Here is a 19606-nt window from a genome sequence, read left to right as displayed (position 1 = left end):
ACATTTACATAAACACATTTACTTACATTTTCAGAATCAGCATACTCCAAATACAAACATATGTCAAAATCATCCAAATTGGTGCAGTGGTTCAAAAGATAGATCGAAGTCCTTAGTGACCAAATGAAGCATGGCTTTTCTGCCGAAAACAGTTCCACAGAGTCTTCTATCCTGGAGATAATTGGGAAGTAATCCAATTATCTCCAAGGACAGAGGCAAAACGCCATTGAACACATGGTAGCAAAAGACAATAAAATACATAAAAATATATAACTGTGCATCTATTGCATAAAACAGGTACATTCAATTATCCCCAGATAGCTTAGATCTGAGCGCACATTATTACTGAATGGTGCTCAGACCACATACATACAGTTCAATTGCCATGGAGCCAAAGTCTTTGACATAGTCTTTCATTATATGAGTGGGCTCCATGGCATAGCTATCTGGGGTATCACTGTTCAAATAGGGCAAGTACCGAATGACCTGGCTTTCGTGTCTTTGCAGGGGAAAATCAAGCGTTTCAACATGGGGCCATAGTCTCAAGGCAGCAGGCGGGCAACCAGGCTCCACCAATGCACAGTGGCGAGATTGGTCTCATCACACCAATTATTACAGAAGATTTATAAAGGGATTTTCTTCAGTAATAGCCCCCATCACCAATATGACATGGGGGCTAGTAGTACAATATGGTCTAAGGAGGCTATTGAAGCCTTTGAAACTCTCAAACAGCAGTTTGTCTCCGCTGACATATTGATACATCCTGACACCAGTAAGCCTTTCATACTTGAAGTTGATGCTTCAGAGACAGGGGTACGGGCAGTTCTCTCCCACAGGGAGAGCCAGGAAACTCAGTTACATCCTTCTGGTTACTTTTCTAGAAAGTTGTATCCTACTGAGCGCAATTACGATATTGGCAATAGAGAATTGTTGGCCATTATTCTAGCTCTCAAGGAATGGCGACATCTTTTAAAGGGTTCAAAGGACCCCCTTTTGATCATTACTGATCACAAAAACCTGGCTTACATAGGAGATGCCACGTGATTATCTTCTAGACAAGCTAGGTGGTTTCTTTCTCACTTTAATTTTCTTATCACTTATAGACCTGGTTCTAAAAATGTCAAGGCCGACACCTTGTCCAGGCAGTTCGATACTGAGGCTATACTAGAGCAAGAAACGCCCCATATCATTCCCGTGGAATGTATCATTGCGTCCACTGTCCTTTCATTGTCCCCTCCGCTTCTTGGCTCCATCATGGAGGCTCAGTCTTAAGTGCCCTGCGGTAAACCTCAGGACAAACTGTTCGTTCAATTGGGGGAAAGGGTTAATATCATAAAGGTGTTTCAGGACAATGTGTCTGCTGGTCACCCAGGTATTAATAAAGGTTAATAAATTAATAAGGTTTTCACCCCTTCAGCAACCAGGGATTGGGAGGTGGGAGGGAGAGGGGACCTGCAGTGCCAGGAAAATGGATTGTTTTCCTGGCACTGGAGTTTCCCTTTAAGTCCGGCCATTCTACACCTAAGACATTAGTCCTAGGTGTGATACAGTTCTACGTGCTGGATCAACTAGTATCCTGACAATGGCATCCCTAAGTTAATGACAGCCCCATGCTTTAATAAGGTGTTATGAAGGCTTATCAAGTAGGTGTGCTTTTGGTCTGGCATCCTATTTAAACTTAGAACAGCTGAGCTTTCATTGCTCAGTTGATCTGTGCTACTTACCTGTTATTACCTGTGTTCCTTTTCTCCTGAATTCCTATTTTACCCGAGCTTGGACTGCCTCACCGTTGCTAAACCTTTGCTGCCTGGATATTTGACCATTGGATTGCCTGACCTTGCTTCTGTCTTGCCCTTATTGGATTTGTTTGTCTCAGATTTTTATTATTTTCAATCTGACAGAACAATTTTTTTGAGTTTCATACGATCACACGTTACAATATCTGACAAACTATGTCCTAGTCATGGGTCCCTCCTTAATATAGGACAATACCTACATATAATCTCGATGATCTGTTGGTAAGCAGCATTACATTTTGTCACAAATACTGGTGTGAGTCATATCTTTGCCTCATATTTTTAATTAAGTACTATTTTTATTTATGTTTGTATATTTATTTTTATTTTTCTATTGACATTTCTTTCCCCTCTCGTAATTATTTTCCCTTCTAAGGTATCTCCATTTTTCTTGACTGGTGTATAGTCACCATATGGGCAGTCGGAACCTTGGACAAACCCCCTCACCACATACCTTTCCCAATAAAACACGGACACTAGGGTATAAATTGTCCACAGCTTTTATTAATTAGTGTGAAGAATCACCCTCCCTGCATTTGGTACTTTCCCTCCCTGCTACTTTGTTCGTGGAATCCACTACCTTTTACTGTTAGTTGTTCGGTACTTTAATTTATCAAAATCCGTTGTTCGGTAAAATAGCTGTTTTACCGAACGAGAACCACCCTGGGTAGCAATTAGAATGTAGAATCCTGTGTTATTACCCGAAAACGCAAGCTAATTGAACACTCCTGGGTGGCCGCCATTTCGGGACATGTACACGTGGCGAGAACAATGGATGGCAGCCATCTTAAACTCCCGAATGGCCGGCCAGCGGGACTTAGGCGTCGAGCGCCTGGAACTATTTACGGCATGGCTCTCCAGCAATCCCCTGTCCCCCATGGAAGTCCCGCCTGACCCATTTTCACGAATTGTACATGAATGGCGTTCGGTAGTTTCAATCTACCGAACGAGGGGAGCACTCTCATGTAACCAGCTACATTACATCTATGGGGGTTTTCGTGCAATTTTCATCGGAAAGGAGACCGGCTCGCACCACTGATTTCATGGAACTCTGAGTTGGCTACAACCTCGTGGTGAGCCAGTCAAACTTCCACATGGTATAACTCCAAAACTACCAAACGGATTCTCATGAAATTTGGATGTTGCTCACATCACCCTCAGCTACCCATGGATATGTTTTTTATATTGATATATTATGTATAAAGTATGTTTCTAATAATTGTGAAAAATTTTAACTTTTCTGGCCACTAGATAATTGAGTTTGATAAGTGCTCAAACCCAATTATCTAGCCTGGCCCGGAGTTATGTACTGTATAAATTGTGTGCTCTGTTTCTCAGTAAATCAGACTTGTTCCAGCATTAAGCCTTGGCTTATGTGTGGATTATTCGGCGATACCAGCGATTTGTTACACTGTGGATTACTTGGAGATTTTATTTTATGGGAAAAAGGGAATGCTTGACGGAGTAAAGGACTGTACTCACAATTACTAATAACTTAACATAGAAATACAGGTCATTGCCCCATACCCCGCCATCACATCCGCATCCTTCCGTTAGATATAAAAGGCAATGACCCCAATATAAATAACATATATACAGGGAGTGCAGAATTATTAGGCAAGTTGTATTTTTGAGGATTAATTTTATTATTGAACAACAACCATGTTCTCAATGAACCCAAAAAACTCATTCATATCAAAGCTGAATATTTTTGAAAGTAGTTTTTAGTTTGTTTTTATTTTTTATATTTATAATATTTATTCAGAGAAAAGTTTTGAAAAATACATAAAATCACTTTTGTTTATAACAAATAGACTTCATCAAAGATCACATATCATGCTTATACCATAAAGATAAAAACATCCCATGCTAATATAGATATGCACTATAGTTGATGATATCTATCAAAACATTCATAATATTTAGATTATGTGAATATATTAAAAGTAGACATACAGACAAACAATACAAAAAAAAAAAAGAGAAACCATATATTGCTACTAAGTTATAAATTCAAGATTAAAAATTAAATTCTCTCCCCCTCCTCCCCCTCTCACCCCACCCCGGCCAATGCAGGGGAAAAGGACAGTGCGTAAATATATTTAAATCTAATTCAAATATTTGGAGGTCCAGAGGGACCAGATTTTCTCATTTTTCCTATGTTGTAGGTTAAAGACATGGCTCATCTCCATTTTACGCTGGAATTCGATTTGAGACATAATTTCTTTCCAATCGGGGGGTACAGGGGATTTCCAGCATCTAGCGATGTTGATTTTAATTGCGAAGAAAAAATTAGTCAATAACCTATTTAACTTGTTATCTTGTATAGGGAAACCTATATTAAACAAGAACATTTGTGGGCTAATTTCCTTAATACCTGGATATAGAGAACTTACTAGTTCAAACATTTGAGTTTTTATATCGTCTAATTTAGGACATGCCCACCATATATGGTATATTTTGCCATTTTCCAGACCACATCTCCAGCAAATATTTGTATGGGTAGGATCAATCTTATGCATTCTAGCTGGAACAAAGTACCATCTATATATTAGTTTAAAATGGGTTTCTAGTAATGATACATTATGAATAGATTGTTTCACTAATTGAGTACCTCCAGTCCATTCTACAAAAGGTATAGGTTTACCAGTATCGATTTCCCACTTTTTAAAAGGAGGGATTTGAAAGTCCTGATCCATTAGGTCAAACAGTTTAGAAAATCTGGCGATACTACCTTTTTTTTGACTATTAACAATTTGAAAGGTTATATAATGTTCTTTACAAATTGATTTAGACATTAGGAAGTTCTTTAGTCTTAGATATTTGAATATATCTCTTATTGGTATATTATATTTCAGTTGTAATTGATTAAATATAGTCAGCTTGTTTCCTTCACATAAATCAGAGATCTTATTTATCCCCAATTGAAGCCAAGGTTTAATGTCTAGATCTATCAATATATAACATAGGGCCTCCATTGGAGTATCATAAAATATTATATCCCTCAAGTTAAGTTTTTTCATAAGTATTTTAGAAGTTATGAACATGTCATTTAGAATATTATTGGAGAAAAAATTATTCTCCAATACGACCAGGTCTAATAGGCCTAACCACACCAAAATAGGTAGTTTATATTTAGGACTACTTTCTTGTTCTATACTAAACCATGGTGAAATATCTTGATCCATATTCATCCACATTAATAACTTGGATGCTTTACATGCTTCATAGATCTTATATACATCCGGAAATGCTATGCCTCCTTTCGAGTAGCTTCTACGTAATATTTCAAAAGCAATCCTAGGAGGTTTATTGGCCCAAATGAAATTAGAAAAAAGATTTTGAAACCGGTTAAGCATTTCTGTCTTAATTCTAAATGGAATTGCCCTAAAAAGGTATAAGAGTTTCGGTATCAGAAATGCTTTAACCATGTTTATTCTACCAATCCAGGATGGTTCTATTCGTTTCCACTTGGTTATTTGGTGTTGTAGATTGCCAAATAGGTTTTCATAGTTCATTTGTATTGTACTGGGGATGTCAAGAGAAATTTTTATCCCCAGGTAATCAATCTCTTCTTTAGCCCAGGCTATATGGAATTGCTTGGTTATTAATTCTCTGTCGGCATCACTTAATTTATAAGGTAAAATTTGAGTTTTTTTAATGTTAATTTTATAGTTCGAAAAGAAGCTATATATAGCTATATCACTTAGTAAGTGTGTAATTGACACCTGCGGGTTAACTAAGGTGAGAATGATATCGTCCGCAAACAGAGTTATCTTAACTTCACTTTCTCGCATTACTATTCCTTTTATATTAATGTTTTGCCTAATTAGTGCAGCTAGTGGTTCCAATGACAAAATGTATAGTAGTGGAGCCAGAGGACAACCTTGCCTAGTACCATTATTAATTTCAAAGGTATCTGAATCAAAGAAAGGATTACTGATTTTTGCTGAAGTGTTCTTATATAATGTCATAGTCTTACTCCTAAATTAGTTTGTTTTTAGTTATAGCTATTTTAGGGGGATATCTGTGTGTGCAGGTGACTATTACTGTGCATAATTATTAGGCAACTTAACATAAAACAAATATATACCCATTTCAATTATTTATTTTTACCAGTGAAACCAATATAACATCTCAACATTCACAAATATACATTTCTGACATTCAAAAACATAACAAAAACAAATCAGTGACCAATATAGCCACCTTTCTTTGCAAGGACACTCAAAAGCCTGCCATCCATGGATTCTGTCAGTGTTTTGATCTGTTCACCATCAACATTGCGTGCAGCAGCAACCACAGCCTCCCAGACACTGTTCAGAGAGGTGTACTGTTTTCCCTCCTTGTAAATCTCACATTTGATGATGGACCACAGGTTCTCAATGGGGTTCAGATCAGGTGAACAAGGAGGCCATGTCATTAGATTTTCTTCTTTTATACCCTTTCTTGCCAGCCACGCTGTGGAGTACTTGGACGCGTGTGATGGAGCATTGTCCTGCATGAAAATCATGTTTTTCTTGAAGGATGCAGACTTCTTCCTGTACCACTGCTTGAAGAAGGTGTCTTCCAGAAACTGGCAGTAGGACTGGGAGTTGAGCTTGACTCCATCCTCAACCCGAAAAGGCCCCACAAGCTCATCTTTGATGATACCAGCCCAAACCAGTACTCCACCTCCACCTTGCTGGCGTCTGAGTCGAACTGGAGCTCTCTGCCCTTTACCAATCCAGCCACGGGCCCATCCATCTGGCCCATCAAGACTCACTCTCATTTCATCAGTCCATAAAACCTTAGAAAAATCAGTCTTGAGATATTTCTTGGCCCAGTCTTGACGTTTCAGCTTGTGTGTCTTGTTCAGTGGTGGTGGTCTTTCAGCCTTTCTTACCTTGGCCATGTCTCTGAGTATTGCACACGTTGTGCTTTTGGGCACTCCAGTGATGTTGCAGCTCTGAAATTTGGCCAAACTGGTGGCAAGTGGCATCTTGACAGCTGCACGCTTGACTTTTCTCAGTTCATGGGCAGTTATTTTGCGCCTTGGTTTCTCCACACGCTTCTTGCGACCCTGTTGACTATTTTGAATGAAACGCTTGATTGTTCGATGACCACGCTTCAGAAGCTTTGCAATTTTAAGAGTGCTGCATCCCTCTGCAAGATATCTCACTATTTTTGACTTTTCTGAGCCTGTCAAGTCCTTCTTTTGACCCATTTTGCCAAAGGAAAGGAAGTTGCCTAATTATTATGCACACCTGATATAGGGTGTTGATGTCATTAGACCACACCCCTTCTCATTACAGAGATGCACATCACCTAATATGCTTAATTGGTAGTAGGCTTTCGAGCCTATACAGCTTGGAGTAAGACAACATGCATAAAGAGGATGATGTGGTCAAAATACTCATTTGCCTAATAATTCTGCACTCCCTGTATATATATATATATATATATACACACACCCTGTTCCAAATTATTATGCCAATTCTATTTAACACCTTAAAACCGGAGGGCGTACTATTACGCCCTATTCAAAGCGGCTCTAAAAGCCGCAGGGCGTAATAGTACGCCCTCCATTTTTTTTTACTTACCCGGTCGCCGGCGATCCCGGTTGGGGGAACTCCCAGGGAGTCCCCCGCGGCAGATCCATCCTCCTGCAGCCCCCCCCCCCCCCCCGGCCATGTGAGAGTGAGGTCCTTGCAAGGACCTCACAATCACATGGCCGGGTTAGCTGCCTGCTGCATTGCCAGCAGGGGGACTGCCTGTAATGACAGGTAGTCCCCCTGCTGGCTGGAAATAAAATCAAATAAAGTAAAAATAAGTGTAAAAAAAACAATAATACACTTAGATCATATATATATATATATATATATATATATATATATGATCTAAGTATATATATATATATACACATATACATACACAAACATACACTGTCTAGGTGTATTTTACTATTAATATATATATATATATATATATATATATATATATTATTGTTATATATATTTATATATGGTAAAAAGGAGAGATTTGATGAAACTGTAGATAGGATAGCTGGTCAGAAATGGTAGGGGTTAACCCATAGAACTAAATGGCAAACAAAAAGAAACTGAGCTGTCCAGTGACCAAAATGTATGATAAAAAATAACTTTTAATAGATTCAAAATTTAAGAAGAGCTGGAAAGATACCTGGCTCTGAACAAATACATATATGAAACACCACATAAACCCAATCAGAGAAGAAAGGGAGAACAAAGAGGGTACAGAAAGAAAAAATATAAATAGAAGTACAGCTAATAGTGTCCCTACTATACTGATAGAAACAGAACGAGTAGTATCTGATACCCAAAGTACAGGAAAACTCTATACTGCTAAACTGAAAGATGAAACAAAGTCACTATATGACTGTAACATTTGGTCATCTAAACTGAGTATCAAATTTCTCAAAGGGAAAGAGAAAAGATATCTGTTCTAGAATATCGATTAGATGGAGTGTCAAGCAGAGACAATAATAATGCCAAGGTTAAAGGACCACTCTAGGCACCCAGACCACTTCAGCTTAATGAAGTGGTCTGGGTGCCAGGTCCAGCTAGGGTTAACCCATTTTTTCATAAACATAGCAGTTTCAGAGAAACTGCTATGTTTATGAATGGGTTAAGCCTTCCCCCTATGTCCTCTAGAGGCTGTCTCATTGACAGCCGCTAGAGGCGCTTGCGTGCTTCTCACTGTGATTTTCACAGTGAGAGCACGCCAGCGTCCATAGGAAAGCATTATGAATGCTTTCCTATGTGACCGGCTGAATGCGCGCGCAGCTCTTGCCGCGCGTGCGCATTCAGCCGACGGGGAGGAGAAGAGGAGGATCGGAGGAGGAGAGCAGGAGGAGATCTCTCCGCCCAGCGCTGGAAAAAGGTAAGATTTAACCCCTTTCCCCTTTCCAGAGCCGGGCGGGAGGGGGTCCCTGAGGGTGGGGGCACCCTCAGGGCACTCTAGTGCCAGGAAAACGAGTATGTTTTCCTGGCACTAGAGTGGTCCTTTAATGCTGAGTCTGACTCAAACCAGTGCAAAAACGGTCTGAATATCTAAACAGTGACTGGGGGTTGCAGCATAGTAAGTTAACATACCTCAACAAATAACCTCAAACCAGTGCAAAAATGGCCCTGAATATCTAAACAGTGACTGGGGGTTGCAGCATAGTAAGTTAACAGACCTTAACAAATAACCTGGAGAAAATAATAAACTAAATAAAATGATAGCCCAGGGTAGTACAAATACTTAGGTAAAGACAGCAAAGAAATAGCTCTGTCAGAGTAGTTTGCTGATCTGTCCTGAACTAGCTAGTAATAGTGCAGCTATAATAAATGTACGATAAGGCTAGGTTAGTGGAAGGAATGTCCGCCGTTTCCCTAACCGTGGCTGAGCTAGAAATCACTGCCAAAGCCTAAATCTAAAATGATTTAGTTACAAGTTGCTAGGCTAAAAAGCCCTAAGGTATTAGTCACAGAAATACTTGGCTCTCTAATCTACAACGTCTAACTGATAGAGAGGACTGATCTGTCGCTAATTTTCCGAATAGCAGATCTCAAGGCTTCCTAAAACTGGAGGAATATTAACAGATTCTGTGAGAAAGTCTAATGATTAGTTCGATAAATAAAAATACTCTAGCGCAACTTGTAAATAAAGCTACACGAGGGAGCCCCGACGAGCGTTTCGCCTGTGAGCGGCTCTTCAAGGGGTAAGTAATACCCTCATATGCTCGATTTAAATAGGGCGCCAAAAAACCTGATTGGTTGGTGGGAGGAGCTAGAGAATGTGCAAATTAACTCCTTCCGTGTTGTGAAGACCCATAGTTGGACACAAATAGCTTGAAAGAATAGTTTCAGAAACATATTCTACAGAGGTTGCTATAATAAAAGGATAATGTAAAATTAATGAAGAGTTAATGGTGATCAAAATGATTAAAGAAATCTTAGTTTTGGATATATATAATATTTTTAGGAAATTATTATTAAAATATTGTTCCATATTTGATAAATGCATGCTGTATGGGTGACTAATGTAGGGGTCAAAATACTATAGCCTACATTGACCCACAGTGGTGTAAATTCTTAACTATATTGTATAGAAAAAAGTTTTTCCAGGAAATTACATTTGTAATGAGCAGGTAATATGCATACAAGGAAACAGTACTTCATTGTATATCCTGACATAATAAGTTCATGAAATTAATTATTAGAATGTTAGTTCCAGTTATAAGGTACATGATATATAACTAACCAGTGCAGATATCTATTAATGCAGCATCCATAAAACAATGGGAATGTTAATAATATAAAGGATTATTACAGAAATGATTAAATTTATCTAGGTGTATATGAATTATGCACAGCCCAGAGAAAAGACAGCTGGGACTGGTGCACTGTTCTGGGTACCATCCCAGAATATTTAGAAACAAATACACCAAAGCTAGAGAGTCCAAAGAGAAATAGAGGGTCAAAAGAGATTTTGTGTTGAAAAGTAATATAAGTCCAATGTAGTGAGGGAAGGTCATACAAGGTCAAAAAGTCTAGAGATATGTAGAATAAATCACAATAGAAATTAGTGCCATCAGAGAACATCATGACATTATTTGTGAATGAAGGGAGTGTAGTTGTATTCTTCATTTAGACCACAAGGTGTCAGTATCTTGAATTTGTAGATCCACTGTGACTGTTTTTGTAATAAGAGTCTATTTAAATTTCCTTTTCTTGGGTTAGGGAGAAGCTTTTCAATTGCTTGGAATTTCAGGCAATTTGCTTGTCCACTGTGGAAATTCTGAAAATGTCTAGCAATTGGAGTAGGAGTAATGGTGTTTTTGATATATTTGGTAGAAAAAGTCTGTTAAATTTTGTGCCAAGTAAAAGTCCCCAAGGGTCAGTCCTAGGTCATTTGCAGTTTGTGTATCTTTCTTAGTGTGAATCATGTTAAGGGCAATTTTTCTACCAAATAGATTAATATCTTTCGTCCACTCAAAGGTATTGCATTGTGGTGTTGGTACAAATGAAAGGCCTTTACTGAGTAGAGATATATGTCTGGGTAACAGAGTAAAATCTGAGAGATTTATAATCCTATTTGGGTTTAGTTCTTTGTGCGATTCTGTTGTTTGTATCCCCACCTGTCCCTGTCTCGGAGTTTCCCCCTTTGGTGGCGATATGGGCCCTGTTCCAAAAAAGGAACTGATTGGGATATAGAGGAAGGGTTATTGGTTTCAACAGGGATGGGAATGTCTAGAAAATACACTGTCTTGTCCGACTCCTTGAGTTTACTTCTTTGAGCTGTTGGTTTAACAGAGGGTGCTCTATTTCTGTCTATGCTGGTATTTCTAGACTTGCCCCTCTGTTGCTTATTAGAGACTAGAGATGTCGCGAACCTAAATTTTCAGTTCGCGAACTTCCGCAAATGTTCGTGAACGGGCGAACCGCCATAGACTTCAATAGGCAGGCGAATTTTAAAACCCACAGGGACTCTTTCTGGCCACAATAGTGATGGAAAAGTTGTTTCAAGGGGACTAACACCTGGACTGTGGCATGCCGGAGGGGGATCCATGGCAAAACTCCCATGGAAAATTACATAGTTGATGAAGAGTCTGGTTTTAATCCATAAAGGGCATACATCACCTAACATTCCTAAATTGTTTGGAATAACGTGCTTTAAAACATCAGGTATGATGTTGTATCGATCAGGTAGTGTAAGGGTTATGCCCGCTTCACAGTGACAGACCAAACTCCCCGTTTAACACCCGCAAACAGTCCATTTGCACAACCGCAAACTAATTTGCACAAGGTTGGATACCAAGCTAGCCATGTCCCGTTCCTTGTCCTCACTGATGTAATTGAAGGTCTCTTCCTCCACCCAGCCACGTACAACACCAAGGGTCCCCGAAAGGTGACAACAAGCCCCCTGTATTTTTTTTTTAAATGTACACTACTGTTACACCAGATAATGCATAATAAACACAGGTTAATGGCTATGGGGAGGATAATGTATAATAAACACAGGTTACTGGTTGTGGGGGGATAATGTATAATAAACACAGGTTGCTGGCTATGGGGGATAATGTATAATAAACACAGGTTACTGGTTGTGTGGGGATAATGTATAATAAACACAGGTTACTGGCTATGGGGGAGATAATGTATAACAAGCACAGGTTACTGGCTATGGGATGATAATGTATAATAAACACAGGTTACTGGCTATGGGAGGATAATATATAATAAACACAGGTTACTGGCTATGGGAGGGATAATGTATAATAAACACAGGTTACTGGATATGGGAGGATAATGTATAATAAACACAGGTTACTGGCTATGGGAGAGATAATGTATAATAAGCACAGATTACTGGCCATGGGGGGATAATGTATAATAAACACAGGTTACTGGCTATGGAGGATAATGTATAATAAAAACAAACACACACAAAAAAAAAGAATGCAGCTTCAATTTGATTAATTAAAATTTGATTGACATGCCTGACAACACAGGGAGAAAGTGCAGAGAATTTAATTCGCAAGCACTATATTTGACCCTGTAACTCTCCAAGACACCATAAAACCTGTACATAGGGGGTACTGTTTTACTCGGGAGACTTCGCTGAACTCAAATATTAGTGTTTAAAACTGGTAAATTGTATTACAACAATGATATTTTGTGACTAAGTGGCTACTAAAAAAGACTAAACATACCCCACGTTCAATACCTTGGGTTGTCTACTTTTTCAAATGGTATGCCATTATGGGGGTAATTCTCATTCCTGGGCTACCACACCGTCTCAAAGGTAACATTACTAATCTGGCAAATTTCAATTTGAAAATTGAATGTTCTATATTTGACCCTGTAACTTTCCAAAACACCATAAAACCTGTTAATGGGGGGTACTGTTGTACTCGTGAGACATCGCTGATTACAAATATGTGCATTTATTTGCAGTAAAACCTAACAGTATTATGACATTTACAGCTAAAATGTGAGGCGGAACTACAAATTTAAAAAAATAAAAATAAATTCTCACAGATTTTTTAATTTTATTCATAATGAATTATGTTCCATATATGAATAGTTAATGATACATTAAAGCCCTGTTTCTCCTGATCAAAATTATATATAATAAGTGTGGGTGCATATAATATGAAAGAGGGGAACTACGGGTGAACAGACATATAGCGCAAATTCCAGTTTTTGTTTAGGTTTTGTTTTGATCAGAACGTGTACTATTGACTCAGGGGGTTAATGTGCCAGAAAATAAAATTAGCATTTATTGAAAATGTGGAAAATGCACTGTTTTTTATATCTTATATGTTGATGTTGTTTTTTTGTTTTTTTTCCCAGCTCTACTAATAATTTTCTACCGTCCATTATCGTTTTCCTCTCGATTTGTTTATATATCTACCTGGCAACTATCTGCAATCTAAAAGATGCCCATGAAAAGAAGAAAAGTGGATTTGTCACGCTTCAGGACAATTCACCAACTGACCAGCAGCAATATGCGATTATTGTTGAAACTGGTTTCAGATCAAGACCCATATCAACAGCCAAGGTAAACTAATTTCAAACTTGTGGCATTTTAGAATAAATACATTGTGGAATTAATATGTATCTTTTTTCTAATTCATGTAATTGAAAGGCCTTAGCTTCTAATAAGTTAATTGTGTTGTTTATTTTAGGTTCACATTGTTCTTCATGGTGAAGATGAGATTTCTGAAACTAGGGAACTTTACTGTCCTGACAAGCCTTTGTTTGAAAGAAACTCAAGAAATCTATTTATTATGAGGTATTATCTATAGCATATATTGCAAACAAAATGTGAGCAATAATTTTTCTGGAGGGTAAACCTTGATAAAACCATAAAATATAAATTAGTTAATACACAACCAGTAGATAATTCCACTTTTTTTTTTGCTCTTACTGTAAGGGAAAATTCATTTTTTCCAGTCTCAATGGGTGACCTCTTCTTTGTTGTGTTTCCCTGCTAATGAGAAGGTTAGAACATAGCATTTTGTACTGATCCTATATATATTTGTATTAGACTTGAGCATGTGTCAGGACTTACCTCAACTCCCTCACTGCTTCAGCGGCGCTTCCACGTCATGGCTGCCCGAACGCGTGCATGCACAAACACCGGGGCGGGCCACGACCTCTGATCTCCTGTCATGTCATGTTTCCCAGGCAACAATAGACTCCAGGGAGACATATACGATCATTCCATGCTGCAAGGGCAGCCCTAGGAGGTGCGGCTGGAAAAAAATATTGTGTATCATTTTTAATGACAAACTGCGTGACAGCCCCATACACCAATAGGGTGCTATGGGAGCATGTCTGATTAGGTGTGTGTTACACTTGACTTCATATTTAAACACAGAACTGCTGATCTGTCATTGCTAAGTTGTTCTGTGCTCTATCCCTGTTATTCCTGTGTTTTCTGATTTTCTGAGTTTATCTAACCTCTGGCCTACTTTACCATTGCTATTTAATATTGCTATTTTACATTTTTTTGCCTGAAAATTGACTACTGGACTCCCTGACTGCTTTTGCCTTGCCTGTTTTGTTTGCCCTGGACTTTTGTTTATTATTTTATTTTGCTAGTTCAAGTCTGAGTTTCATATCATGCAACCTGACATAACAACTGAGCCTTTAACATAGAACTCGCACACTTGAAAACCATGACCCGCCAGATGTGGGCACTCAGTCAATCTGTGCAGGATCTTCAACAAGGAAAATGTGCACACTCAGATCATGGAACTCTGTACCAGGTCAGCTGCTGGGCCAATGTCACTTGTTTCTCCTGACCATCCATTTTTTCCTGAACCTGCTATATAAATGCCAGAATGCTTCTCTGGTTACCGTGTTTTGTTCTGCATTTGTTTCACGTTCCACTTTTTGGAGACTTGGATGCTGTCTAAACTGTAGACAGTTATCTATATTGTGGCAGGAAATTGTATTTTTGAAGTCTGAGATTTGTAAATTATCTGGTAAACAAACTCAGGCTGGACCTGCTGCAAAGCCACTGCCGCAGAGACGTACTAGGAATGGCAGATGGATTACTGTAGGATCTGGTAGACTTAGAGTTGTGGATAAAAGGCAGTCTGTTGCTCTACATAATTCATTTTCTGCACTTCCAGAGTGTAATGGTGTTATGGAGACAGGCTCAGGCACTGAGGGTAGTGGTGTTGTGGATACAGGCTCAGTCACTGAGGTTAGTAGAATTGTGGAGACAGGCTCAGGCACAAATTGTAGTTGTGTTGTGGAGACAAGCTTGGAGACTATGGTGAGGCCTAATGGAAAGCTGCTGTTGTTGGGGGATTCTATCATAAGAGGTGTGGAGATGGACAATGGTGGTCTTGTGAGATGTCTTCCCGGACCTATTGCTCACAGAAACAGGAGACATATTTGTAATATTGTTAAGTGAGCAAAGCAGGAAGGGGAATTGGATGTTCTTGTCCATCTAGGAACAAATTACTTGGCTTGCAATGAGGTTTCAGAGGTAAAGGAAGTTTTTTTTGTGTTTTTGCCAATGATATACGGCAGGTTGCTTCCACACTATCATTCTCTGAAGTTCTGCCTGTGCATAACACTCAGAAGGACAGGCGGATGCGTATTAGGGACTTTAACTTGTGGCTTGGTGAATGGTGTCGGGAGCAAGGATTTGGCTTTATTTCTCATGGTAGCTCTGTTTGGAATGGAAATAAACTGTACAAAAAATATGGTTTGCATCTTTCTCAAAAGGGAACAAATGTTCTCAGTGAGCAGTTCAGAGGTTTTGCTAGGATGTATTTAAACTAGATGGGATGGGGGGGGGGGCAAAAGGGTGATACAACATCAATCCAATTGCCCCCCAAAACAAGGACAGAAGGTGCCTGTAGCAAGTGTGTTAAAAATTATAAGCTTAGAGTCATGTCTACAAATGCTTGTGGCAATAAAGGCAACTGATAATGTAGATTTAGTCGCTGTTACTGAGACATGGTATAATGAGAAAAATGACTGGGACATAGCAGTACCAGGGTACTCTTTATATAGAAAGACAGGGAAGACAAGAAAGGGGAGGGGTGGCCCTGTATGTGAAGGATAGCAGGAAATCTAGCCTAATAAAAGTTAGTGAGGCGAACATAGAGTCCGTTTGGGTTACGTTAGAATTTGGTAATCACACAGTAACTCGTGTAGGTGTGATTTATAGGCCCCCAGGACAAATAGAAGAGTTAGATAATCTACTAGTTGAGGAAATAGCTAAAATGACAATAAAGGGGGAAGTTATCATCATGGGTGACTTTAATCTTCCTGATGTGAATTGGAAAACCAAAATAGCTGCTTGTGCCAGGAGCACACATATTCTTAACTCCCTACTGGGATTGTCTCTAAAACAAGTCGTTGAGGAGCCAACTCGTAAAAAGGCCATACTAGATTTAGTGTTAACACATGGAGATTTGATATCAGCTATTACTGTAGGTGAAAGTTTAGGATCCAGTGATCATCAGTCAGTGTGGTTTAATATAAGAACATTGACTGAGTCGCACCACACAAAAACAAAAGTTTTAGACTTTATAAAAACAGTTTTAGACTTTAGAAAAACAGGCTTTTCTAAAATTAGAATATGTGTAAAGGAGTCATTATCAGACTTGAGCAATTTAAATGGAGTCCAAGAGAAATGGGATTATCTAAAAGTTGCACTGCTGAAGGCAACAGGCAATTGCATTAGGCTTGTCAGTAAAAGCAAAACATTCAAGAAACCACTGTGGTACTCCGCAGATGTGGCCAAAATAGTAAAAAACAAAAAGTTAGCATTTAGTAATTGTAAAAAAAAAACTGAGGGAGGAAGACAGAATGATCTATAACAGTGTTCCCCAACCCCCGGGCCGCGGACCGGTACCGGTCCGTGGATCAAACGGTACCGGGCCGCCCAGGGGTGTGGGGTGTGCGAGCCTGCCGGCTAATGCAGGGCTGGCATTGCCCAAGTGCCAGCCCTGTAATGTGCCTGCGGACCGGAGGGGAGATCAGAGATCTCCCCGGTCTGCAGGCACATTGCTGGCAGCCGGCAGGGGAGTGAGAGAGGACCCGGAAGCTCTTACCTGCAGCTCCTCCGGGTCCTCCTCTCGCGAGATTTGGAGCGTTGCCGCGGTAACCACGGCAACGCTCCAAATCTCGCGAGAGTGAACTCTAGCCCTGTAAGTGGGCTAGAGTTCACCTCACCACCACCGGACCACCAGGGAATCCCCACCGGACCACCAGGGACTAAGAAATGTCCCCCCTCCTCCCAGTAAAGGTAAGAAGGGAGGGGGGACATGAATATATTAATTTTAATTAAATAAATTTAAAAAAAGCCTCCTTACCCCCCATACACACACTGCCCACACACACACACTACACACACTGCCCCACAAACACTGCCCCATACACACTACAAACACTGCCCCATGCACACACTACACACATTGCCCCACAAACACTGCCCCCATGCACACACTACACACACTGCCCCATACACACACTACACACATTGCCCCATACACACACTACACACACTGCCCCACAAACACTGTCCCCATACACACACTGCCCCACAAACACTGTCCCCATACACACACTGCCCCACAAACACTGCCCCATACACACACTACACACATTGCCCCATACACACACTACAAACACTGCCCCATACACACACTACAAACACTGCCCCATACACAGACTGCACACACTGCCCCACAAACACTGCCCCATAAACACACTACACACACTGCCCCATACACACACTGCCCCATACACACACTGCCCCATACACACACTACACACACTACACACACTGCCCCACAAACACTGCCCCCATACACACACTGCACACACTGCCCCACAAACATTTCCCCCATACACACACTAGACACACTGCCCCACAAACACTGCCCCCCACACACACACTGCAACTCTCACACACACTGCCACCCTCACATACACACTGCACCGCTCACACACACATACACACAATTTTGAGTCTATGTCTTTATGTGACTGTGTTTGTGATTTTCTGACTATGTATGTGTCTGCGTGTTTTTTTTAATATATGTGACTGTTTGGTTTTTTTTTGTCTTATTAAATCAAAACAAGCGGGCCACGGAAAAATTATCAAATGTTTACCGGTCCGCGGCGATAAAAAGGTTGGGGAGCACTGATCTATAAGATTAGGCAGAAAGAGGCTAAGCAAGTTATAAGAGCTTCCAAATCATGCACAGAAGAGAAAATAGCAAAAACATTTTTTTTAGATACATAAATAATAAAAGGAAAGTAAAATCAGGATTAGTTAGATTAAAAACAAAAGAAGGAAGGTATGTACAAGAGGAAAAATGGCTAGTTGACTGCCTCAATGAATATTTTTGTTATGTATTTACAGATGAAAATGAATGAAAGGAGCCTCAGTTAGGAAAAAGGACAAATGGGTTATTTGTTACATGTGAGTTTACATAGGAAGAGGTTCTATTTCAACTGTCAAAAGTAAATACAAGTCAATGGGACCTGATGGAATACACCCAAAGTTATTAAAAGAACTTAGTGGTGTACTAGCAAAACCATTAACAGATTTATTTTCCCAGAAGTTTGGAAGTTAGCGAATGTTTTGCCCATTCACAAGAAAGGTAGTAGAGAGGTGTCGGGCATCTATAGGCCAGTAAGCCTTACTTCAGTAGTGGGGGAAGTAATGGAAACCATGTTAAAGGATAGGATTGTTGAACATCTAAAAACACATGGATTTCAGGGGCGTGTCCTGGCGGCAGTACTAAGCGTTCACATGTACTGAGCGCTCCGCTCCGACGAGACCCACAATGGAGTAATTTGGCCATAAAGCCACAAAAAAATGGGGGCAACATATACCCCAAGAAAACATGTCACAGGCAAAGGGGAAGAGGCAAGCCGATAAGGCAGAAAAAAGTGCCTTTTTCACCTCATAGACGCCGCAGGGGAAGCAGGCCTCGCTGCAGGAAGAAGGCCAAAATGGCGACGAGGAAGCGATAGAACAGCTACGCATGAACCAGGACAGAGAAACTCCTCTCACACAGGAGATGCTGCGGACAATGCTGGAAGAGATGCCTGCAAAGATAGAGAACAGCTTCAAAGCCACAATTGGGGCACTACATAAAGATCTACAAGAATTGGAGGTTAGAACTGCTGGAACAGAAACTAAAATGGCGCATAGAGGCACATAGAGAAATGGAGAAGGAGATGGCAGGGCTGCACAACCAAATGCAGGCATATGAGCTAAAGATAGCGGACATGGAAGACAGGGCCCACCGTAATAACCTGCAAATTCGCGGGGTGGGGGAGGAAGTAGTTCCAACAGAACTGGCAACTTACTTAACCGGCCTCCTCAAAACGCTGGTGCCAGACATACTGCAGGATCAGCTACAATAGACTTCAGGGAGACATATACGATCATTCCATGCTGCAAAGGCAGCCCTAGAACAGTTAAGCCCAGCTTCCTATATCAGGACACCCCGAGGGATGTTCTTATTAAAATGCACTATTATCACGTGAAAGAGGTAGTGCTTCAAACAAGCCGTGCAAAGAAGAAACTTCCAGACCCATATGGTGGGCTGTTGGTGTTTGCGGACATATCAAGGTTTACATTAAATAGAAGAAGAGAATTTAAAAGTGTTACAGAACAGCTCAGGCTCAACAAGTTGCCATACTGTTGGGGTTACTCTGTAAAAGTACTGGTGTCCAGAGGAGGAAAGGTGTCCGCTATAAACACACCGGAGGAAGGGGCCCGCGTGCTGCGAAGGTGGAGAATAACCAAATCAA

General features: G+C 40.2%; 1 protein-coding gene across 1 annotated transcript in view; it reads left to right on the top strand.

Moving 5' to 3' along the window:
• The window catches only part of LOC134609418 (polycystin-1-like protein 1), a 166154-nt gene that overhangs the window by 67196 nt on the left and 79352 nt on the right, over positions 1-19606 (top strand). The window contains exons 3-4 of the mRNA XM_063453094.1: positions 13157-13364; positions 13492-13598. Of these exons, the coding sequence (XP_063309164.1) occupies positions 13157-13364; positions 13492-13598 (315 nt within the window). The remainder of the gene's footprint in view (positions 1-13156; positions 13365-13491; positions 13599-19606) is intronic.

The sequence above is a fragment of the Pelobates fuscus genome, chromosome 4 (genome assembly GCF_036172605.1).
Source record: "Pelobates fuscus isolate aPelFus1 chromosome 4, aPelFus1.pri, whole genome shotgun sequence".
NCBI lineage: Eukaryota > Metazoa > Chordata > Amphibia > Anura > Pelobatidae > Pelobates > Pelobates fuscus.
The sequence above is the reverse complement of the archived record's forward strand: the minus strand, read 5'-3'. Positions and strand labels throughout refer to the sequence as shown.